Genomic DNA, 23,340 nt, shown 5'->3' on the forward strand with positions numbered 1-23,340 from the left:
CGTTGAGGGATAACTGATGGGCGTCAGGAGAGGGAGAAGGCGAGCCAGAGGGAAGGAGGGCTGCCGTTGAGAGAAATAGTGGAGGCTGGGCTGGGAGGGAGGCTGGGAAGGAGGCCTGGGTCTTCTCCACGAACCAGCCTGGAAGCCGCCTGCCCTCAGGCCCTCTAAGGACATCTCCAGCTCTGGCTCTTTCCTGCCCTAGAATGCGGGGCAGATCTGGGCAGCTTCGGCTCTCAGGCTAGCACCTCCCCCACTGGCCTCCTCTGTACCCACTTGGGGGTGCACTGGAGGAGCGAACGGGTGGCTGCGTGGACTGGACCGTGAGCTGGAGCTCCCTCCCACGGACTGAGTGGAGACAGGCCTGGGTTTGGGGGTGTGGTCATACCGGTGCTGTTCCAGTTGGGGGCTGAATGGTCTGGGGGCCGGTAGATGAAGCGCCGAAGGGAGCTAACGGCGTGGGAGCCCACAAGGGTGTAGCGGCCGAAGGCCCGGCAGTCCACCACGCGGATGTTCAGGGGCGGGTGCAGTAGCTCGTTCTCTGGGAGGTCCTGGGATGTCGACCAATGGAGCCTGAGCTCGGAGAAGCGGGCAGAGGCACCTGGCCTTGCCCAGCCGCACCGGCCACACCCAGCTCTGCCAGGCGACGCCCAAGCCTGCACCCACCACTTCAAACCACTTGACAAGGGTGCTGAAGTTGGGGTTCTTCTTGTAATTGTGGATCATGGATGACTGTACCCCCTTCCCCGCACACTCGATGTCCACCCTCGGCCGGTCCACCTGGGCCAGGTTCACCCGCTTCAGGTCCCGCAGGCCCCAGAACAGCACCTGGTGGGGGTCAGGGGAGATGAGAGTCCCCTCAGTCACGGGAGCCAGCTATGGGCGGGCTGGGCCACCTGAGAAGGAGCTGGGCCCTGGAGTGGGCAGTGCGTCAGGAGGGGCAGGGCCAGGAGAGCTGACAGGAGTGGGGGTGGTGGGCAGAGAGGAGCGCTGGGAAAGGCCCAGGACATGGCTGGGAGGCTCAGCGCAGACCGGCCAGACCCTGGACTGGTGGGGATCTGGGTCTGCTGCTGGCTCCAAGTGTGACCTTGGACAAGTCACTTCCCCTCCTTGTCTCTGTCTCCTTGACTGAAAAATGAGGTGGCCTGACGTGGAGGAAGACCCTGGGATTTGAGGTCAATAATGTAATATGTGCTTATGACCCCGATGGCTAAGAGAGTGAGGGAGCAAGGAAGAGCGAGCACAGCAGGGCCTGTTCAGGGCAAGGACAGGAGGGATGAGGGGGTGAGCGGAGCCCTCACGCACCTCGATTCGGTATTTGCTGAGCACGGGCCGGATGCCCATGGGCACGGGCATGATGGGACCTCGATCCATGTCCATCGGGCCATCGATGGGTGGCAGGTCGGCCTTCCCTGCTGGCCCGATCTGGGGAATTGGGGTTACAGGTCACACCCTGCAGAGCCCAGAGAGTGGGCTGTCCCGTCCCAGGGGTTAGTTGCCATGTGATCTGGGGAGACAGGGGAGGCCCAACAACCCTGGGCCCTAAGAACCACGCTCCCAGCTCCAGGGAGACGGGCCTCTGAGCGGGATGGGGAGGGGAGGCCCACCTGCAGCAGCTCGAAGGCGGCCAGAAGGTCCCCGGCCGTGGCGTTGCCTCGGTAGATCTGGTAGTACTCGAGCTGGGGCGGGAAGCGGGGCGGGCAATACTCCTCGTCAGCCATCTTCACCACGGGCTTGGCGAAGGTCCGGCCCATGAAGTCGCATTTGCCCTGACGTGACAAACAACCAAGGTGGCCGCCAGGTGCCGGGGTTCACTGAGCAGCGTCGCACCTGGGGTCTCACTCTGTCCTTCCCACAGCCCTGGGAGGTCAGGGCAGGTGTGATCACCCCATTTCACCCGTGGGAACCCCAGGTCTCACCACAGACTTGCTCACGGCCATGCTGGCAGTGGATGGCAGTCAGGACTCAGGCCTAGAAATAAGGCCCTTCTGCTTCTAGTCTAGGGCTCTCTCAGGGACCCCAGTCGCTGAGTGCTTGTCATAAGTGGCTCCCCAGCTCTGGAGGGATCACCCCGATCTCTCACTCCCCACTCCAGAGCTCTCACGGAGGGCTGGGAGGCTGTTACTGACTGGTAGGTATGGGCAGGGGGTCGAGGGCCCCTCGGGTGGGGGAAGGCTGGGGACAGCAGGACTGTGGACACCTGTTCTGAAGACTGGGCCTGAGCTCGGTCTGCCTGTGCCGGGAGGTGGGGACACCCTGACCCCTCTTCTCCCCGAGACCCAGGGGCCCACAGTGGTGGGATGGGGTCAGGCTGCAGTGACAGGGCAGGAGCCACCCGGAGGCTGGTCAGCAGCCCAGACTCCCACACTCCAGCAAGCACGTGGCTGAGGGGCCTGGGGAGCGGCCATCGATGCACGTGGAGTGGAGTGAAGAAGGGGTAGGTCCTGGTCTCAGAGTCCACCCATACCATGCTGTCCTGGTCGTAGATTTCTATGACAATGATGGGGGGGTCATCCCGCAACTCATGAGCTTCACCGTAGAGCTCCAGGTTGTCGAACACCAGCATCTGGTCCCAGGTGGGGCACAGGGTCTCATTCAGCACCTGCAGCATGGGGCGGGGGCAGGGTGGAGACCGGTCATACGTGGTGGTGGATGGACAGCTATCCCGGCAGAGGCCACCCCGCAGTCCCTGTGGCTTCCAGGGGGCTCAGAGACAGAAGTGTCATGCTCCCCGACTCGTCTGGGAACTTAAAATGAAGGGTAATGTGAGGCCTGCTCCCACCCCGTTGCCTATGTCTTCTCTTGTTGAATGGAACCTCACTAAAGCCTTCACCAGCGAGGCCTGGGTGTGCACTTATCTGCAAGGCTTCCCCCTAAGGTCTGGGTGCTGGCCCATGTGTCTCTCTGGGTTCCACAAGCTCACAGGTCCCCCACTTCTCTCAACGCCAGAGCCCCGCCCTCCGCCCGGGCCCTCACCTCTGTGCACTGACTCTGGTTGATGAAGAAGACACGGGCGAAAGGGTCCGAGAGGCCACTGCTGTCAGCAGCGAAGAGGCTGCGGGCCTGGTACATGTGCGCCCGGAGCTGGAACACCTGCTTCTCTGTGGGGAAGGGCAGGCTGAGGCTTGGGGGTGCCCCCCAGCACCCTCCCAGGGCAAGGGCTGGGAGCCCGGGGTCCCCACTCACTGGTGTAGACCAGGCTGATGGGTGGGAAGGAGTGCAGGCCCAGGCCCTGGGCCGCCTTCACCTCCTCGAAGCCGCAGGGCAGGCCGCACAGGAAGTCCTTGCGCTGCTTGCTGAGGCCCAGCCACAGGTAGAGCTCCACCTTGGCCTGCACCGTCCAGCCCATCGAGCCGAAGCCCCGCTTGCCTGGCAGCTGAGGGTGGGCATGGGGTCAGCACCGAGAGGGGTGGGCAGGGTGGGACCTTGCTGTCCTCCCCCCATCCTATTCTCTCTCCAGCTCTTTCTTCTCTGAGCACCTGCTGCTTGAGGGCCTGCCAGACCCCTGGTGGAGGGCTGCTCCCCCCCACCCTGGAGAGACAGACCCTTGGAAGAAGCCAGATGCAAATCCTGGGCCCCAGGCCCCCACCCCGCACCACCCCTCAGGCTGGCCCCCCTCTGGCACCTTGAGGAAGAGCGTCTTGACCTTGGCGCAGTCCTTGCCCAGCTCCTCCTCCACGATGGAGAAGAGCAGGTCCTTGGAGGGCACCCGGGCGTAGGCAATGCGTTTGTTGTTGCTCATCATCCAGATGAAGACGTCGGGGATGCTGTGCTGGGGCTGTGGTGAGGGCGGGAGGGGAGCCCGTGATTGAGGGGGCCACTGCTTGGTTGGGGCTCCCTGAGCCTCACTGACCACCAGGGTCTTTGCCTCAGGACCCAGAGGGCCAGGCCTGGGCCTGCAGAGTAAGGACTCCAGATGCTGGTCCTTCTTCGCCCCCCACCGATGGGGATGGGGCGGGAAGAACACACGGCAGGATGAAGGGCTGGTTCCCTCCTGTCCCCCAACAGCTGTCAGGGGAGGAGAGGCCTCCTCGGTGGCCCAGCCCCGCCCCTTCCTGTGCAGCCCCTCCCTCTCTGGTCACTGGGGTTTGGGGCTGGCACCCCTCTGTGCCCACGGCAGGGGCTCACCTCGTCCGCCAGGAAGCGCAGCTTCTGCAGGAAGTTCTGGCACAGCCTCAGCTTGTCCCGCACCGTGTGGCGCTTCACCTGAGCCCGCAGGGTCTTCGCCTGCTGCCCCATGCTCTCCTGGAGGGGTGAGGGGGTAAGTGGGGCTCAGGCCGTGATGCATGATGGAGGGGCTGGCCCTGGGGCCTGTGGCCTCAGACATATGCCCTCCCACCTCAGTTTCCCTTCTTCACCTCCAGACCCCGCTCCGTCCCCCGTGTGGTCCAGCACTGGGGACCAGCGTGTCCTCACCAGCTCCCGCAGGCATGATTTGAGGCGCTCCCTGTCCAGCCTGGTACGGGACATGTGACCCTGGTCCTTGTCAGCGAGGGAGAGGAAACGGCTGGGGGGCGAGGGGAGCAGGGCTTAGCAGAGCCCACCCACCAGCGGGAGGCCTGCAGACACCTCCTCCTCTTCCCAGCCCCCCCACTTCCAGCCCCCCGCCCCATGGCCCGGTGCCCTCACCGGCAGCCACAGCTCAGCTCCTCCAGGACGCCCCGCAGTCGGCGCTCGGGGTAGGACTTCTCCGTTTTGATCATCTCCTGCACATCGTTCAGGCCTTCTTCCTGAGAAGCAGGCGGAGGGGTGCACGCTGAGCCACAGCCCCTCCCCCAGCTCCCCACTCCTCAGGGCTGGTGACTTGGGACCTCTCGCTAGTGCCACCTCCAGTGTCCCACCGGCATCAGGAAACCACCCAATTCCCAGGCTCTGCTCTCGGAGCCTGGGGCCTTCAGTTCCTGAGGAAGATGCCACTTTGGGCTCTGAATTGTGGTCCTGGTGGGCTCGGGGCGGAACTCAGGACTAGCTGGGGAAGGTGCAGGCCAGAGACAGAGGGCTGCTCAGCTGCCTGCAGGGATCCCCAACACTGGCTGGGTCAGGACTCCCAGACTCCACTCCGCTAGCCCTCGGGCTCTTGGCCCACTTCTGGGACCTGAGGGCAGGGAGAGAGGAACTTAGGTCCTGCTGGGTCACCCCGCAGTCCCTGCCCCCATCCCCCATCCCCAACCCCTTCACAGTGAGCTGCTGGGCCTTGTGTGGGGCCCAGGAGCCTGCATCCCCCCCCCTTCCCCGCCCCCTCCCACCCAGTCCTGGCGCTGACCAGCTTGTCTGCAATGTGGTCCATGATGTTGGCGTTGTAGAGGCGGCGGCGCTGGTCTGGCCACCAGCTCTTGATGTAAATGCAGGGCTTGTGCTCCAGGTAGGGCAGATGGAAGTAGTTCCTGGGGCGGGAGGAGGCGGGAGGTGGAAGATTGGGGGTCCATGGAGGTGGGAGAGCTAGGCCTGGAGAGGGTGGGAGGCAGCAGGTAGGCCCTCCCTGGACCCCCTTTGCACCTGGCTCACCTGTCAGTGATCTGGGGCCGCATGGGTGGGGTGGAGGAGACTGAGGCCAGGTCCCCACCCTCCTCCGTCTCATCGTCACTGGAGTTCTGAATCAGATCTACTTCCTCCTCATCCCCGGGCTCCTTCTGAGGGCGAGGCCGCTGGGGTCGGGACAGGCCATCGACCTCATTCCCATAGTTGCCTGGAGGCAGGAGGGGGCACACAAGGGCTTAGAGTCCTTTCCCCACCAGGCCCCACCCTGCCCTCCAATCCCGGTGCTGCTGTGTGTTTGTGGGAGGGGAGAGGGAAAGTCCGGGAATGGGGAAGGTGCTGGGGGTCTGTGCCCGCCCAGACGTGACAGAGCATTCTCCAGAACCGGTCCCCATGTTCTCCACACCCGCAAACCTCTCGCAAAGAGCTCTGACGACCCCTGAGCTCAAGGTCCAGCCCAGGGCGTGGCCTGAGTTCCCACTCCCCTCTCCAGCCCCACGAGGGCCTCTTCCTTCTGCAGGGATGGCTTCTTTCTCCGTGTGTCCCAAGCATAGCCTAGCACTGAGGTGGAGCCCAGGCCCACCCCGTGTGCTGTATGCCCCATAGGCATGCGCTGTATGCACCATGGGCAGGTGCTGTGTGCAACACGGGTATGTGCTGTGTGCACCATGGGCAGGCACTGTGTGCAGTGTGCACGCTGGAGGACACGTGGAGGAAAGTGGTCACGTTTTCCCTCCCACCAGGGCTGTGGTGCAGGGCTTAGCAGTGAGCACCCAGAAGCCCTGGGGCCTGAAGTCCCCTCAGAGGCCAAGCACTCACCGATGGTGACCTCAAAGGTAATCGGCTTTTCTCCGTTTTTCCGGTCGATCATTGAGGCTTCCAGAAAGGCTCCGAATAAAAAGAATTCTTCTATTTTCCCCGTGCAGCTCTGTGGGGAAGGTGATTGAAGCATCATTAACCTTCACGGGGATGCTGGGCTGGGGCCAGGCCTCCTCCGACAGGTCCTTCGGCTGCTGGTGGGCACATCCCACCCAGCGATGAGGCTGGGCAGCCCAGGCCCCGGAGGACCGAAGGCCCATCTCCTTTTGCCCAGGCAGAGCCCAGGCCAGGCTGCCATGGCGGGAAGGGGGCTGAGCTGGGGGACCTGGAGGGAGGACAGCACAGCCTCCTGGGGCCTCACCTCCGACACAGGTGTGGCCTGCTCCACCTGCACCTCCGTGGAGCTGGTGAGCTCAGGGTTGGAGGTGTCCAGGATCTCCACAGCCAGGCCCAGCATGAGGCGGGCCCGGAAGGACACACCCTCACCCAGGCCCTCGTTCAGGTCCTGGTGCTCATCCAGCAGCGTGTAGTTGCGTGTGGAGCCGTACATGTTCACCCAGGCGGGGCCCAGCGTGGGCAGGAAGCCTGTGAGCCGGAGAGAGAGGAGTGGCCTGTGTTACGCCTCAGGGCCCACAAGGGTTAGAGGGACCTCCTCTGGGGGCTCCCAGCCTGCACCCCTGATTGCTGAGCTGTGGACCCCATGTCTTCGGTTGTGAACACATACATCCCCTAAGCCCCAGTGCGCGCTGTGAGGACGGGAATGGGTGCTTCTCTCGTTCTGTATCCCTGGTACCCAGCAAGGCCCCGGGTTGTAGGAGGGGTCTGTTCCCACAAGTCTATAGATAGGTACTATGGCAATAGGACACATCTATATGTAATATGCACGCATATACACACATGTACAATTGCTATTTTCGTTTTACAGATGGGAATAGTACAAAGGTCACAGGGACTCATTGTCAGAGCTGGGGTTCAAATCCAAGCAGCTGGGCTCCGGCAGGCCCAGTCAGCTCCGCAGACTTAGCCATGACTTTCCACCTCTCCCTTGAGGTGGGAGCTGCTGGCAGCGCCCTCACCGTGCCCAGCACCTCCCAGGCCGAGGTGCAAGATGGTGGTGGTTGAAGGGGAGTCTCATTCATTTACTCCTTCCTTCAGGACCCACCCCCCACTCCGTCTGCTACTGCTGACCTTTGTCTCCGTCATTGGAAATCTTGCGCAGGTCAATGAAATGGGTGCCGATGGCCACGTCGTTGACCTTGTCCGAGTCCCGGATCTGCACCTTCATGCGTTTGCAGAGTGGGGGGAACAGGTCCGTGAAGACGACCTGCTCATTCCACAGCGGCTCGTAGCTGTTCTTCTGCACCGAAGTCTTGCCCTGTGCGAGGGAATGAGTCATAGGGTTTGTGTGTGAGCATGCGTGTATGTGCTTACTTATGTGTGCATATGTGTGTATGCATATTTGTGTATGTATGTATGTATACGTGGTGCATGTGTGTATATGTAGGTTGTGTGTGTGTGTGTATTTATCTCCTCCACCCTTCCCCACCCCAGCCTCTCAGACTCTCCTTCCATTTGATGCTCCCCCTCAGTTCTTGGTCTCCAGGACCCAGAGGTGGGAGGGTTCCCTAAGGCCTGTCCATGCTGAGACAGCCCCAGTCGCCCCGCCCCCCGCCCCTCTCAGTTGGCGCACCCTCATCTCTCACTCTCCTCCCTTCTCAGGCCAGTCTCCTGGCTTCTGATTTTGCCTCATGTCAGCCCCTAGGCTCCCACATCTACCTGATGCCCGTCACCCCAAATCCCAGCCCCTGCACTCTGTGCCCCATACCTTCTGGCCAGCAAAGAAGACTTGCACGTAGGGGTCAACCAGGTCCTTGTTCTCCCCAATGAACGCCTTCTTCACGTTGGCCATGAGGCTGGTGTTCATACGGGGCAGCCCCTCTGCCCGGTAGATCTTCACGTAGAAGCGGGCCCACTGGCGTTCGGCGGGCACGCCATCGGGGAGCAGCAAGTTCCTGCCGTCACATACAGCTAGGGCACCAGGCCGGGCACCCCAGCTCCTGCCCTAGCATCTATGTACCCCTGGGGCCTGGGACAATCTCCGTGAGCCCCTGCTCTGCCCAGTCCCTTCTCTCCTGTGACAAAGAGCCTGTGGGTGTTGAGGCCAGCGTAGGCGGCCCCAGCCCTGGCCAGAGTCCTTCCAGGGAGAGGTGGGCTATCTGGGGGTGGGTGAGAACAGGGGTCGGCGGATGGAAGGTACGATCTCTGAACCAGTCCACCCAAGGGACTCCCTTTGGGGAAGGCCGGGCCGGGCCGGGTCTCGGGCTGGGGGAAGATGGGAGCCTCACCCTTCAATGTCATCCTCCTCCGTCTCATTGGCCTTGTGGGGCGTCTTGATGTTGTCCCCCTTGCCCACCACTGCGACGTCACACTTCACGTAGCCCTTTAGCCCAGCTGAGATGTCGTCAGGGTCGGACAGGATGGCCCACTTGTGGTGGAACTGATGCTCTGCAGTGGCGAGGAGCGGGGACTACACCTGCGCCCCCTGCCAGGGGCACCCGCCCTCAGGGCAGGCCGCAAAGCTGCAGAGCTGAGGGCCTTCTTGGCCCCTAGATCAAGCCATCAGGTGCCCCTGGACCAGGGGCCACTGCTCTGCTTGCCTCTGGGCCAGGGGACAGAGGTCCCTGAGCAGGTGTGTGGTGTGTGACCGCCTCCTAATGGGTTCCTCTTCCTGCAGCCCTCCTACCCCAACCCTGCACTCACCTGCACACAGCTGCCAGGCAGAGCCTTCAGAGAGGCCCCCCGCTCTCGCTGGGGGGCTCCCCAGTGCTCGGGGTAAGACCACAGACCTTAGCATGGCCTGTGGGGCCTCCGGATACAGCTCCCCCGCTCCCCCTCCTCATCCCACCCCATCCCTGTGCTCCTGCGAGGCAAAGCTGTTGACCCCTCTCTGAATAATTCACTTGCTATTTCACATCTTCATGCCATTGTGGCTGCTGGCCTTTGAGCTTGGAATGACCTCATCCCTGCTCTCCCTCTGCCCCAACCACTCTCCTCCTTGTTTAAACCTCTACTCCTTTTGCTTAAGTGTCTTCTCTTCCATGCAGCCTTCCCCGACTTCCTCGGAATTGCTAAACCTGACCCTTTGGGTGTTCTTGCTGTTCCAGAAGCACACTCCTATCTCACTGACAAGTGATGAACTATTTATTGTCTGTCCGATTTCAGACTGAAAGCCTCCTAAAGACAGGGTAGTGTCACCCCAATAACCCCAGGACCTAGGACAGTGTGGAGGAAAGAACAGGTATCAGGGGAAGAGCCCATTCCAGGATGGGTCACTGATCCGCTGCCTCCTGCATGCCCCCTACTGGGGATTGAGCCCACAACCCGGCCATGTACCCTGACTGGGAATCGAACCGTGACCTCCTGGTTCATAGGTGGATGCTCAACCACTGAGCTACACCAGCTGGGCTTAAGGTTCACTTGAAAGCTGTTGGCGAGCAGAGAGAAGCCCTGGCCTTGTTGCATGAAAGGCTCAGCACTTCCCTCTCCCCCCGTCTCTCCTTCACCTTCTACCATAGCTCAGACCTGCCCCTACCAAGGCTCAGGTCCTCCCGTCTGAGTCGCAGCCGTGATGTGCACCAGCCAAGAGTCTATTAGGCTGAACCATAAATAAGCTCCAATTTGTTCAACGTAATAGTTTAGTGGCGCCTTCAAGCCGCTTAACTTCTCTCGGCTCCTTTGATCTCGTCGGGAAATGGGAGGGACGGCTGGTGCCTACCTCACTGCTCTGTGAGGGTCCGATGGGACAGTCTGGCTGGCATGGTACTGCCAGTGTCAAAAGGCCTAATGGCGTCATTACTGCACCTTGAGTGGCGGGTTCCCTTCAGGGACCGGGGAGCCCCTGCCAGGTGGTACGCCCATGGTTCCAGCTGGCCGGGTGGTGGGCTCTGAGGACAGTGGAGCTCAGCGGGGGCTCGGGAGTCACACAGCCCGATGTCACCCCAGACCAGCTGGGTGAGTGGGAAAGCCCTGGCACTTCCCAGAGCCCCAGGCCCCTCAACTGTAGAAGGGGCGATGCCACCCACCCCAGCAGAGGGTCAGCCTGCAGCTCTGGGGCTTCCCAGGATGCCACGCCAGCAGCCTGGTGCATAGAAGGCTGAGTACCATCCCTCCGCATCCCTGATGGCTGTGTGTGCTCACGGCCCCACCGGGCTGAGCCAGGGACGCCGGGGTGGGAAGACTGAGAGCCCACGCTCCCCCAGCCGTGCGCACCGACGCTGGCCCGGCCGCAGCTACTCACCGGGCTGGGAGTACACGGTCCCCACATCCATTTTGAAGGACCCCACCAGGGTGCCGCTGCGCAGCAGGTTCTTGGAGTGAATCACCTTCCGGGCACAACCACCAGCCACCAGTCAGGCTGGGCTGGGCGGGGCTGAGGCTTTGGAGGGGCAGGGGTGGGGTGGCTGATGGTGGCACCACCTCAGTCTTTCTGGGGACCCAAGCCTCTGGGTGAAGCAGGAGAGCGTTTGGCCGGGCATGGGGCTGGGGTGGGGGGGAGGGGGAAGCTCCCCGAGGCTCAGATTAGCTCCGCTGCCCTGGCCTGTTTTTGCTGGTGGCCAGTACAGGTGAGTAGGTTGTGCACTGCGCTGTCACCCAGCTATGGGGCGAGAGGGGCTCAAACGCAGCCTGCGCCCCGCTGCCCAGCTCTGTGTCTGGGTGCAGGGCTGCCTTTTTGTGGCTGGTTTGCTTCAAGGGGCGCCCTTTCCAAGTGTGCAGGGAGGTGCAGTGTGAGCTGACGGCCTGCCTGCCAGGGCTGCTCCCCACTCACCGAGATCTTGATGATCTTGTCGAACATGACGTCAGGAGAGACGTGGAAGTCGAAGACGAAGTACTGGAGGGGGGAAGGACCCAGGCCGGCCGTCACCTGGCGGGCAGCTAACACCCGGGGGCAGTGCTAGGTCCCTCCCTCCTGGCAGTGCCTGTCTGCACCCCGGCCATTTCCCCTGAGCCCCCAAGTTCAGGTGAGCAGCAGTGGCAGCCACTGGTCCTCCCTGACCTGGGGCAGGTGGGAGGCTGGGCCCCAACATGAGGGCAAGACCCCAACCCCTAGGCAGGGCCGGTGCCACCTAGTGTGGGAGGGGGAGGGAGGGGGGCAGACGATGGAGCAGCTCTGGGCTGGGAGACGGGGTTTCCAGCCCCTGTTCAGCCCCTTTCTAGCTGCGTGGCCTTGAGCAACATGCTCTGGACCGCAGTGTCCTGAGCTGAACAGTGAGGACAGTGACACGCTCCTGAGAGGCGTGTTGGGACTGTAAGACACACTGTGTTATATGAGCTACATAGACATCACCCTTCAGCCCCAGGGCCCCCCTCCTAGGAGAGGCAGCCCGTTTCAGAGATGTTAAAACGGAAACCAGGGGAGCTCTGGAACCGATGGCTCTGGGGTATGAAGGCATTAAGCCGCCGGACATGGCAAATGCTGTGGGCACGGGCTGTCCTCTCAAGTTGGGAGCTGCCCCTCCCGGGGGCGGTGCCCACCCCTTTCTCTGGCCTTGGTGGGCAGGCGCTGGGAATGAGGGTGTGGGGAGGAGCGGAGGCACCCCTGCCTGCTCTGGTGAACTTGTGGGCAGAAGGAAGAAGTGTTGCCAATGCATTTCAGGGGAAGACCTCAGGAGGATCTGCTCTTGGCTGAGGGTAAAGGTATGGCTGCAGAGACAGACAGACCGAGCTTTTACTGTTGGACCCATCACTGCTTTTTCTGAGCCTCAGTTTGTCCCTCTGTGATGTGGGGAGAATGGTGCAGGACTGTCAGGTGGACCTGCCGGGAACATCCTTCACAGGGGCCGGGGGAGCAGGTGTGTGGCGTTGAAGTCTCAATGAGATGGCCTCTGTCAAGCAGGTGCCCGTGGTCAGCGCACAACAAGCACCAGCTGCTACGCATGGCAGCAATACGTCAGGTGGTGCTGGACGTGGGGGACGGAAGCTCTGGAGAGACGGCGGAGAGCCAGACACGCAGGTGGCAACTGACGCCGTGGGGCAGGGGAGACGCCCAGGAGCGTGTCGGAGAGAAGCAGGCCCAGGGCAGGGCTCCAAGAGGCCCAGCGTTTCAGCGGTGGGCAGAGCCAGCGAGGCCAAGAAAGGCGGGGAGGGAGGAGCTGGCAGAAGAGGGCCCCAGAGGTCCCCAGGGGAGGGACCAGCAGGCGGATGAAACGGGCCGGCCGGTCAGGGAGAGGGGGTGGATGTTGCTCTTAGGGACAGCAGGTCCTCGGTGCCTTTAAAGATGGGCAGTTTCAGGGAAGTCATGGGACAGAAACGATGGAGGCGTGAGTGGGAGGTGAGAAAGTGGGGGCAACTCACGTGGTCAGACTGTGAATGGGAGGGAAGAGGTGGTCGCCAAGGAGATATGTGGGCTTGAAGAAAGGCATAGCTAGATGGCTGGGTAGTTGGATAGATAGGCAGATGTATAGTTCCTGTTGTTAAGCATACATGATTTCTGATAGTTGTGGTTAGAATATGTGAGAGTAGAACACCTTATAGGCAGAGGAGGAGCCAAAAGAGACGTAAAGGCCGAGTCGGTGGTGTTGAGTGAATGTGATAATGCCAGCGTCGTTGGGAAGCAGCTAGAGAAAGATCCAGGGCGAAGGCGAGAGGTGGTTCAGGCAGAAGGAAGATGCCACTGGCCGGGACCAGATGCATCCACAGAGAAGGGGGTCTTGGCCGGGTCAGGTAGTTCTGGGAGGGCATGGTCCTGAGCCTTCCTTCACACAAAGACAGGTCCAGAGCCAGGCAGTCGGGCCAAGGCCAGGCCAGGTGCCTGAGAGCTGTGCCAGCCCGAGGGGAGCGAGCTAGCTGAGCGCTCTCTGAGCTGTCTGTGGTCATATTCCTTGCATTTCCTGGGCATATTTTCTTTTTGTAACCATTTAGAAATCTGCCAAGTCATGTTGATGGTTCTCACCTCTCTCTCTCTCTCTCTCTCTCTCTCTCTCTCTCTCTCTCTCTCGATTACTGGAGCCAAAGGAAGGTCCTCCTTAACGAAGAATTAGCCAGAAGCAGTACACCTCTGGGGCCAGGAGGATATTTTTCAATGAAGAGGAATGTGGTTGGGAGGAATCATGGGAAGACAGTTTAGGGTGGTGGTTCTTAATCGGGGGTTGGGGGGTGGGCACATGCTGAGACTCCCAGGGGACATTTGTCAATATCGAACATTTTTGGTTGCTGTGACTGGATAGGGGATCTCTATTGGCGTCGACTGGGTTGAAGCCAGTGATGCTGCCTGACATCCTACAGTGCACAGGACAGTCCCTTACACCAAAAATCACCCCTCCCAAATAACCATAGTGCTGAGCTGGAGAAACACTGGTTTAGAGGAAACAGAAATTGAATAAATCAGAGCTACTTGGGTTTGTGAAAAAGAACAAAAATGTGACCAGGTACACATTTACGATTCGCTTGAGTGAAATGAATCGTCTGAGTGGATATAAATATGGAGTTTAGAAAGTGGTTTCTAGGCTGACACGGGGAGGTGGCCTGTTGGGGCAGAAACTGTTGACTTTACAGACCTGGCCTGCTCCACAGCAGATGCTCAGCAGATGTTTGTTTCTTTCTCTGGGTGAGTATCCATTCAGCAAAGTGTTCCCAAACCCCTCCAGGTCCCTGCCAGGCTCTGGGCTGGGCCACAACGATGCAGGAGACTGGGAGGGAGCCTCCAGCCCCCCAGGGAGACAGAGACATGAAGGACCAACCACCATTCAGGGACATTACTGTCACACTCAGAGAGGTGCACTGACCTCTGACCCAGAGAGTGCCGGGAAGGCTGCTCAGTGGCAAGGGCGTTTGAGCTGGGCCCTGTAGGGTGAGTAGGGGGTTTGCTGGGGAACCACAGAGTAGGGAGAGCAACTGTTTCCTTGGGAAGGAGGAAGCCATTTGAATGAAACATGAGGTGCGTTGGCTGGTGCAAGGTGATGCGGCTTTGCCCCTATCAAATAGCCATGGAAGGCCACGGGACCCTGTCTCCGTATCTGTTAGGGGAAAGTAAACCGTTATCTAGGCTGAAGGCTTTTCCAGTCGGGGATGAGTCCTGACGTAAGGTGTGTCAGAGATGTTGAGCCACAACATTGGGCTAGGGGATTCCTGGTGTTCTAGCCCTTGTGGGCCTGCGGGAAACCAGCTGTGAGAACAGGGTCCGTCTGTGGTCACACAGGAGACTTTGGCCAGGCCCCAGCCTAGACTGGGCCCCTATGAAGGGCAGAAGTGTGCCCAGGTTTTCTAACTGCAGATGCAGGGCTTGGTGCTCCCACAGTTTCCCAAGAGATGCCCTCCCCCTAGTTACAGAAGGCACCCTCTGCCCTCACCACTCCTCAGGACAGACACTGAGACACAGGGCACAGATGCCTTATCTGGGCCAATCTGGCACCCCTCTGGAGCCACGGGGAAAAGCAGACTAGATGCCCCCTCCAGGAAAGGGAGGGCCAGGGACCAAAGATGACTAAGATGGGTCCCCCTGGAGCCCAGAGTCAAGATGATGGGTCTGGGTTGGCCATCCAAGGTGGCAGACAGTGCTGGGCTGAGGCTGGACAGGCTGGGCCCTTCTCCATCAACAGTACTCTGTAATCGCAGCAAGATGGGGAGATGGAACCAGGAGGTCTCTGAGGTCCTTTGACCTTGGTGTGGCCTCAAATGGATGCAAAGAACAGGAGTGGGTACCCGGCTTTCTCTCTCTCTTACCTCAAGACTCTAGGCCAGGGCTCTGGGAGGAGCCCCACAGCGGTGCAGGCAGCACAAAGACAGACTCACAGGAGGGTGAGCAGGCAGAGCCCAACCCTGGCACTTAGCACCTGGGAAAGTTCTTTCTCCAGGAGCCTCAGTGCCCCAGGTGTAAAATGGGGTTAATGGTGACAGCCTCTGGCAGTTGTGTGAGTCAGAAGAGATGACACACCGAACGCATTTAGAAGAGTGCCTGGCACACAGCAAGTGCTCATGAATGCGCCAAGGCCACCACGGGCAGGGCCTGGAATGGGCACACAACTGCCTCAGGGCTCTGTCCTGGGAAATGGCTGGGGCCAGGCCTTAGGGCGTGAGATTTACTGAGACACTCACTGCTGAGGGCTGCATGGGGATGCCTGGGGGGTGCTCTTTCAAAGAGTGGCCCCGGCCAGACCAGAGTCAGGCTGGGATCTAGATTGGGGTTCACAGAATCTAGACTGCAGGTCAGTGTTCTAGTGGTAGTAACAGGGTGGGTCAAGGTCACCCCTGCTGGTAGCTGTTTGTGTCTCTTGACTCCCAGATGCTCCTATTGGGCCCAGGTGGGGGTAGGGCCCAGCCTCCTGCCACATTTTGGGAGGTCCCTTTCCCTACCTGGGGCCATGGGCACTGACCTCATTGTAGTAGGGGCAGTTAGTGGACTCCTTCATAGATGTGTACTTCTTGTCGTCGCCCACCTCCACGCACACCACGGGGTCCATGTTCAGGCCCACCAGCTGCCGAGCCTCGATCACCGTGATGCTGACCTGCAAGCAGGAGAGAGGGAGGCCAGAGGGAAAGATGTGTGAGCCCTGGAGCTGGTTCAGCCAGAATAATGTCAGCTTTCAGTTAAATGGTTGGTCTCCCAAGAAGACAGGGTCTGTATGATGCTCACAATTATTTCAGTCAACTCTCTTGAACTTGCATTTTAACAAAATGGGCTTTGCTGAGCTAGAATTCGCATTTACTTCAGCACATTTCTTCTCATGAAACTGTACAGGTTGCTTTTCATGCTTCTCTTTTGGGAGATCTGGTATTTTAATTGCTGTGCTTTGATGCAACTTCTAAATATGATTTCACTCAAGAGAATCATTTTCCCTTTTCATAAAAAACAAATAATCACAACAATTATCATCCACCGTGTCCATGAGAGTCTTATAAATATGCTAAAGGCCAAGGAAATTTTATACATCAAAACTAAAGATGTTAAGAAAAATAGAAACTCTGATGTCAATGAGAACGTTGCTAGGAAAGTATACAGAACTGGAAACTGAACATTTACTAATTGAAGGAGCACTTGAACTATGAACTCAGGCATTTCTATTTGGAATTGGAAGTACCAAGGGAATGGAGCTCAGAATCTGGAGCTTTGAAGTTCAATAATCACCATTTCTCAAGGGAGCTCAGAAGGAAATAGAGCTAATTAATTTAACTCAGAGTTTACTGTGAAGAGAGTAAATAGACATTAGAAGTCCTTCCAGAATATTCTTTGCACAATAGTTTATAGAGTTTTGATCCCGATGAAACTTTTTATACCAAATATATATTTTTAAATCTCATAATTTTTCCACAACTAACCCATCTCCTCTCTTCCATTAAAAAAAAAAGAAAAAAGGACTTAAGGTAACTCAAGACTAGGAAGTAGATAGACACAGATTTGGCATAATAAGGTACTAAAGATACGCCATCAGGAGATTGACCTTCCCAATATGAGCAGTTGCTCCATTTTTATGATTTTCAAACAGAGGCCCGGCCATGGTAACAGCCTTTTTCAGAACCCAAAGTTTCCACCTTCCTCCACTGAGCAGAGCCCAGGATGGCAGACAGTTCTGGTTGGCAGCTCTGACTCACAAGAGGTTGGAGGTGGAGAGAGGAGGAGGGCAGAGGGTTGAATGAAGTAAAAGGGAGGAGAGAGGCTCTAGAGGGTACTCTTTGCTGGCTGAGTGGTGGCCCCAAGGGGAACCCTGAGAATGTACAATTGAGGCCACTGCATGCTGCTGGTGATGGCCTCTTACGGAGCTATTTTAAAAGCAGCATATATTTAAATATTTATGCTCTAGGAATGCCATCCTGCTGCTCCTCCCCCAAGTGGGGCTCTGTAGAGGGGAATGCATCAATGGGACTTGAAATTAAAAAACAACAACACACAGAACATGAGGGAGGGGATTGGCCATCCTTCGCTCCCAGTCTCTAATCAGCAGCAGAGGACTTTATTTTTCCTGGATGGAAGGTGAAGAGGCAAATAGAGCCACAATGGGACCGACTGACAGCTGATCAAGGAGACACTTTTCGTAATTGACTGTTCCACCCTCTCCTTCCAAGATAAGACACCTAATCCCTAGGTGGCCTCATAAAAGCCATCGCAAGGAACAATGCTAAATGTAAATCTACACCTTTGTCTTGGGAGAACCCAAGAGTCAAAGTGCTTTGTGACCTGCTTCTGAGCGATCTGATCATGCGGTAAGAACTAAGAACGCTAGCTGGGAGCTGGAGATGAGAGGTGATGCCCCTTTAGCACCTAAATATCCTTTACCTTCCTGCACCTCCTGGTGGCAGAGATGTGACATGGCCAGATCTGCTTTTTGAGAAGATGGCAGAGGATGAAGTGGAGGAGGTAATCTGAGGGTAGGGAGACCAGAGAAGAAGTGGGTGCAACGTTGCCGTCGAGGCTGGGGGTCTAGGGTCAGTGGGAGGAAGATGACATAGAGGTGAAAACTGGAGAGACGTTTGGAGGTGAAAACGTATAGGGTCTTGGTGCTGGGAAGAGAGAATATTGAACTTGCATATGGAGGGAATAGACTCAAGACTTGATCATCCGCCAGGCACCTCTCTGCCCAGGGCCGACCTTTGCTCACTCTGATGGGAAACTGCATATTCACCAGGAAGAGACTGCGGCTTCTCGCTTTTGAGATGTCAGTAATCCTAACAGGGTTTGCCCATTACACACATCCTAAACAGAGGAAAGACGGGGGATGAGTATGCCATGGCCTTTTCCGTGTTCTGAGGCCGCAGGATCCTCCCTGAATCTGAGCTCAGCTAAGTCCCTCTCCTGTCACCAACTGGCTGTGTTTTCTGAGGCCTCTCTAACTCAGCAAAGCCAACTTCTCCAGGAGAGTCGAGTTCCTTCTGGCAGGTGTTCCTGCTTTCTATGTTGTACTTCCTGGAAGCAAGAATGATTCAACATTTGCATCCTCAACGCTCCCTCTCGCCACGTGTGTTAACACTTGCAGTTGAGACGTGAATGAACCTGTCAGGAAATCCCGAGATACCAGGTTAATTACAACGGTTTCGTTCCATTCAGATTGTGTACAAAGTGTTTGGAGGGAGAGTGTCTGTTTGGTCCAGTGGTCGGCAAACTCATGAGTCAACAGAGCCAGATATCAACAGTACAGCGATTGGAATTTCTTCTGAGAGCCACATTTTTTAAACTTAAACCTCTTCTAACGCCACTTCTTCAAAATAGACTCGCCCAGGCCTGTGGTATTTTGTGGAAGAGCCACACTCAAGGGGCCCAAGGGCCGCATGTGGCTCGCGAGCCGCAGTTTGCCGACCACGGGTTCAGTTCCTAGAAGTCTCTGGCAGGAAGCAGTTGGAAAGAGCTTAAAGCCAGCAGCAGGCAGTGAGCTGAAGCTGAACAGGGAGCGACTGTCCAAGGGTTCGATTAGAGAGAAAGGAGCCGTTCTCGCTGCTGCAGTCAGACACCCTGAGGCTTGAACCCCGGATCTAGCTCTGAGTAACGGGGACCTGGTCAAGCGCCTTACCTTCTTTGGCCCTCCATGTCTCACCTATGAAACGTAGTAATCCCTATATTTGGAGGGTTCTAGGAATGACATTAACTTAAATGGAAAACACAGATACAGCTCCTGACCTGGTATCTAGCATACGGTAAACCTTCAAAAAATACTGTTCCCTTAACAGCAACGACTCCATTTTCTGTGTGCCCTTACCTGGCAGGCCGGCGACACTGTGGAGGCAACAGTATCTGACTATGGGGTCTTTGTTCTTTGGAATTTGCCTGTTCTCAGCACACAGAGGAGCCAAGCCCTGAGCCCAGTGCCCTGGAGAAGCCCTCAGAAGTCTTAGAACGCTTGGATTTTTGCAGAGAGGTGAGCGGGGGGTGACATACCCAAACCTTTCAGGAGCCCAGTGGCTTGAGGTTATCTAGAACCACAGGGCCAGGGCCATTTGACACTGTCTGGGGCTATTTTTCAAGCACCTGAAAAGATGGTCAGGGACGGAGGTGAGGATTAAGGGAGACAAGGTGTGTCTGGAGAAAACATGAACAGACGTATTTGATACAAAGAAAGGTGCCATCTAGTACATTATGTCATCACCTCAGCGAGATGAGGTGGGGCTGTCTTTGAGGTGGTGTGCGAGGGATCTGGGAATTGGGCATAAAAGATAAGCTCTAACCCGGGAGAGGGGACTCACACTGATTCTGGGGTCTGGCGCTGGTACCTAGGCCAGGTGGGGTCTCCTGAAGGCTCTGTCCCCTCTCCCCAGACAGCACACCCACTCAATGCTAGGAATACCCAGCAGTCTTCTGACCTATAGCCGGGCCTCATTGGCCCCCAGGGAGGTCTAAGCAATGGGTGGTCTCTGGGCCCTTCCTGCTTTCAGTTTGTAAATGGGCGCTGGGTGCTTCTGGCTTGTCCGTTAGCCTGTTGTGAGCTGTGTTGATGTAATTCAGCCTCGCAGGCTCTGAGCAACTCTGGGAAGAGAGACAAAATTGAGGGTGTGGTCCTGCAAAGCTGAGGATCAGGTCTGTGGGAACCCTAATCAGAGAACGCCAGATGATCGAGGCCAATTTGCCATACGCATGCGTGTAGGCAAGGATGTAACCTGTTTATGTTAATGTAGCACAAGTGTCACGAATTGGCACGAGGCCTCCTCTGTTTGAGCGTGATCACTAATTGGCACGAGGCCTCCTCTGTTTGAGCGTGATCACTAATTGGCACGAGGCCTCCTCTGTTTGAGTGTGATCACTACCTGGCACGAGGCCTCCTCTGTTTGAGCGTGAATATAAGTTACCACTGACCAGGCAGGGGGCTGGGCTGCTTTGTGCGGCTGCTTTAAGAACAACTTTGCCAGGTGGCTCCTGTAGTAGCAATGGCCACTCGATCTACAACGAAGTCTCTCCTGTACGAGCCTACAGCTTCTCAGGTCTTCTCTGTCTAACGCCCGGCGTCTGAGGAGCTGTGCTCCCATCATGTCCCAGGCTGGGAGGGCTGCACTGGTGTCCAGTTACCCCATGTGGCCTTGTCCCAGCAGTGACCAGTCTGCACGGTGGCCACATTCATCTTACAGCTGTAGATCTCTCCCTATCTCAGCCATTTTGTCTCCAGTTTTAGGACATTACAAAAAAATTAAGTGTTAATTTCAGAGAATACAGAGGAGCAAAACCAAGAAGAAACACCCACACTCTCACTATCTATGGATAACCAGGGTTGACATTGCTTACAGCATTAAAATAATGCAACACTTTTTAAAAAGGCACCAAAGACATCTTTCTTCAGAGGCTCTTACTGTTGGGATTTTTGGAGGGGGTGCTCCTTGGTCTCTTTAAGGTTCCCCGGGTCCCTCTTACTTGATGAAGTCATTTCTGGACACAGAATCCTGGGAGAGCTTTGAGCAGCATAAGCCGGGTTTTCAAGCTCCTCTTTGGGTTTGTACCTCTCTTTTTATGCCGCTTCTCTGTGTCCTCCCAGGGACAAGCTTACTCTGGGGACTTATAACCGGCTGAGGTTGTCCATGACCCCCAGACCACATCTCTCCCCGCACCAGAGCAGAGTCTGAAAGGCTTGAGGACTCTAGTTGGCCCGCCTACCTGGTAATCCATGGGCCGCCCGGCACTTGGCTCCATCTTAATGTCTGGCTTGGATCTGAGGAGGAGAACGTACTGTGAGGCCTGGTGTAAGGGGGTTGCTTGCAGGGGAGGAGTGGTTAGATTTTGGAGAAGGGTGGAAGGACAGAACTGGGGTCTTCAAACACCCAGGACTGTCAGACAGAAGGGGGAGTAGTTGTTTTCGGAGGCCCCAGCAGAGAGGACTAAGCAATAGCATAATTAACAGGGAGGCAGACATCAGAACGGCAGGTTCCAATACGGGCTGGATGGCTCTGCGATTTCCCTGGGCCTGGAGGTGTTCAGTGCCCTGGGGACAGGCCCACACTGCTGCACTCTGCCTTTGCAGGGAGCGCTGAGAGAGACAGCCAGGAGAAGAAGAAAGGGGCAGGGTTCAGGTGAACCCAAATTCTAACATTCCTGCCTGATTGTGTGTGTGTGTGTGGGGAGGGGCAATTGGGGATGTGGGGCTCTGCCCACTCACCGCTTGTTGGAGACATTGGTGGTGAGAGCTGTGACAGAAGCTAGAGACACGCAGTCTGGATCCATCCCCTCTGCCAGCCGAACGCCCAGGCGGTCAAGGTCATCCATCTCCAGCACTGCCGGTTCATCTGGGGAAGAAGGAAGGCTGGTTAGGTGGGCGGGATGGTGGGATAGTGGTGGTCTTTCCCCTTGTGCTCTGGCATTAGGGAAGCTAACAGTTAAATTCAAGGTATATCTATTAGCATCTGCTAAGAATATTGTAGCCTGTATATCTACAGTTTCCTACCTCATCTTGATCTTTAATTTAAAAAAATATATTTTATTGATTTTTTACAGAGAGGAAGGGAGAGGGATAGAGAGTTAGAAACACCGATCAGCTGCCTCCTGCACACTCCCTACTGGGTATGTGCCTGCAACCAAAGTACATGCCCTTGACCGGAATCGAACCTGGGACCCTTGAGGGTCCGACACTCTATCCACTGAGCCAAACCAATTAGGGCGATTGATCTTTAATTTTAATTGATTTTAGTGATATCTGGTTTTGCTTTTTAAAATTTTTTATAGAAAGTAACTCTTCTATTGTATGGTACTTAAGCACTGAGTAGCCTCATGGAAGAGGTAGGAAATAAAGGACACATACTGACATACCACTCATAACAATAGCTACCATTTATTGAGTGGCTACCATGTGCCAGGCACAATGCCAGGCACTTTATACACATATCTCTAGTCCTCATAGCCATGCCCGCCAAGATGGGCGCTATTCTCATGTCACACATGGGGAAACTGAGGCTTAGGAAGAAACTTATCCGTGTAAAATAGCTGCTGGAATTCAGAACCCAACCCTGTACTAACGTGTATTACTCTAATGAGACACAGAAATGATGATTCTAAGAAGGCAGCCAAGGGTCGTTGGTTTGGGCCTCAGCCAGCAGCTGTGTCCTCTCCACAGCTGGAATTGGCATGGGGGCAAGAGGAGGGGAGAGAGATTCTGGGGCCAGTGGGCCACACAGCGGACACGGGGAGTGCAGCCAGGTGCCCCGAGGAAGGGCATGTGACCAATAGGACCTGGGTCAGAAAGCTACACACATCTTTATCCACTCCATTCCTCCCATTTTCTGCCTGTCCTCCTCTTAAACAACTGTCTCACCCCCTCCCCAGCCTGCTGCTCCTGAGGGGCGCAGTGCCACAGGCCACTCCAGCCTCTGGGGCCCACCCTGCCTCTCTCCCCAGGGCCTTCCCTGCAGCCCCCTGAGAGGGAAAAGGCAGGACCCCGCAAACATTCTAGGGAGTCAGGTTTTGCCCCAGAAATAAGGAATTGACCTAACAACTTCTGTTTTTTCGTTATCCCTACTCTAACTACAAATCTCTAGGCTTCTCTATGGAGAAAGCAGAATGGGGGCAGAGGGCGGGAGGAGCCTTTCATAAACAGGACCGCTGGGCAGGGGGCTCTGCTTGGCTCTAGTCTCCAACAGAGATGCGGTTCCATCCTCAGCCCTCAGCCTTCACAGCGACCCCTGCCGGAGGGCCACTGTCAGGGCCTGGCTCCTCCGCCAGCCAATGGGAGGCCAGGCCCCGCCCACGTGGCTCCGCCGGCCAATCACAGGAGAGCCTGGCTGCAGAGAGGTGGGGTTTCGTCTCCGACGCGGAGAGATGGCTAGACCGAGGGCAGGTGCACGCGATCGTACCTTGTCTTTGGGTTTCCTCCTTGTGGAGCCGGTTCTTCCCGAGCTTCATGGCGGAGAACACGCTCCTCCCGGTTCTGTGAGAGGAGCCGCCAGAATGAGGAGGTGGAGGGAGGTGGGTGCCAGGAGGAAGACACACCAACAGAAGAGCAAAACCCGAGAGAGAACGCAAGGGAAAGGACATCCAAACCCCAGCCCCTCACCTACTGGTACCAAACTTCCCAAACTGGAAGCCAAGAGGGGGGATTCGGGCAGAGGGAACCCCACCACTTACTTTCCTCCCCCAAGCCTTCCCGCCACTGAGGA

The 23,340-nt window shown here is 57.1% G+C and overlaps 1 protein-coding gene across 5 annotated transcripts in view; it reads right to left on the bottom strand.

Moving 5' to 3' along the window:
- Nucleotides 1-23,340, bottom strand: part of OTOF (otoferlin) — a 72,126-nt gene that overhangs the window by 14,050 nt on the left and 34,736 nt on the right. For all 5 annotated transcript variants that reach the window (XM_008162342.2, XM_008162343.2, XM_028140271.2 and 2 more), the window contains 24 exons: nt 23,038-23,111; nt 21,351-21,477; nt 20,852-20,906; nt 15,660-15,791; nt 11,117-11,179; nt 10,589-10,673; nt 8,637-8,796; nt 8,117-8,303; nt 7,480-7,666; nt 6,653-6,876; nt 6,292-6,400; nt 5,503-5,683; nt 5,261-5,381; nt 4,627-4,727; nt 4,414-4,504; nt 4,126-4,242; nt 3,623-3,775; nt 3,184-3,373; nt 2,974-3,098; nt 2,465-2,599; nt 1,605-1,766; nt 1,303-1,422; nt 664-825; nt 386-548 (listed from right to left, as the gene is read on the bottom strand). In XM_008162342.2, coding sequence (XP_008160564.2) covers nt 386-548; nt 664-825; nt 1,303-1,422; nt 1,605-1,766; nt 2,465-2,599; nt 2,974-3,098; nt 3,184-3,373; nt 3,623-3,775; nt 4,126-4,242; nt 4,414-4,504; nt 4,627-4,727; nt 5,261-5,381; nt 5,503-5,683; nt 6,292-6,400; nt 6,653-6,876; nt 7,480-7,666; nt 8,117-8,303; nt 8,637-8,796; nt 10,589-10,673; nt 11,117-11,179; nt 15,660-15,791; nt 20,852-20,906; nt 21,351-21,477; nt 23,038-23,111 — 3,224 coding nt within the window. The remainder of the gene's footprint in view (nt 1-385; nt 549-663; nt 826-1,302; nt 1,423-1,604; nt 1,767-2,464; nt 2,600-2,973; nt 3,099-3,183; nt 3,374-3,622; nt 3,776-4,125; nt 4,243-4,413; nt 4,505-4,626; nt 4,728-5,260; nt 5,382-5,502; nt 5,684-6,291; nt 6,401-6,652; nt 6,877-7,479; nt 7,667-8,116; nt 8,304-8,636; nt 8,797-10,588; nt 10,674-11,116; nt 11,180-15,659; nt 15,792-20,851; nt 20,907-21,350; nt 21,478-23,037; nt 23,112-23,340) is intronic.

This window comes from Eptesicus fuscus, chromosome 16 (genome assembly GCF_027574615.1).
Source record: "Eptesicus fuscus isolate TK198812 chromosome 16, DD_ASM_mEF_20220401, whole genome shotgun sequence".
In the NCBI taxonomy this organism is placed as follows: Eukaryota; Metazoa; Chordata; class Mammalia; order Chiroptera; family Vespertilionidae; genus Eptesicus; species Eptesicus fuscus.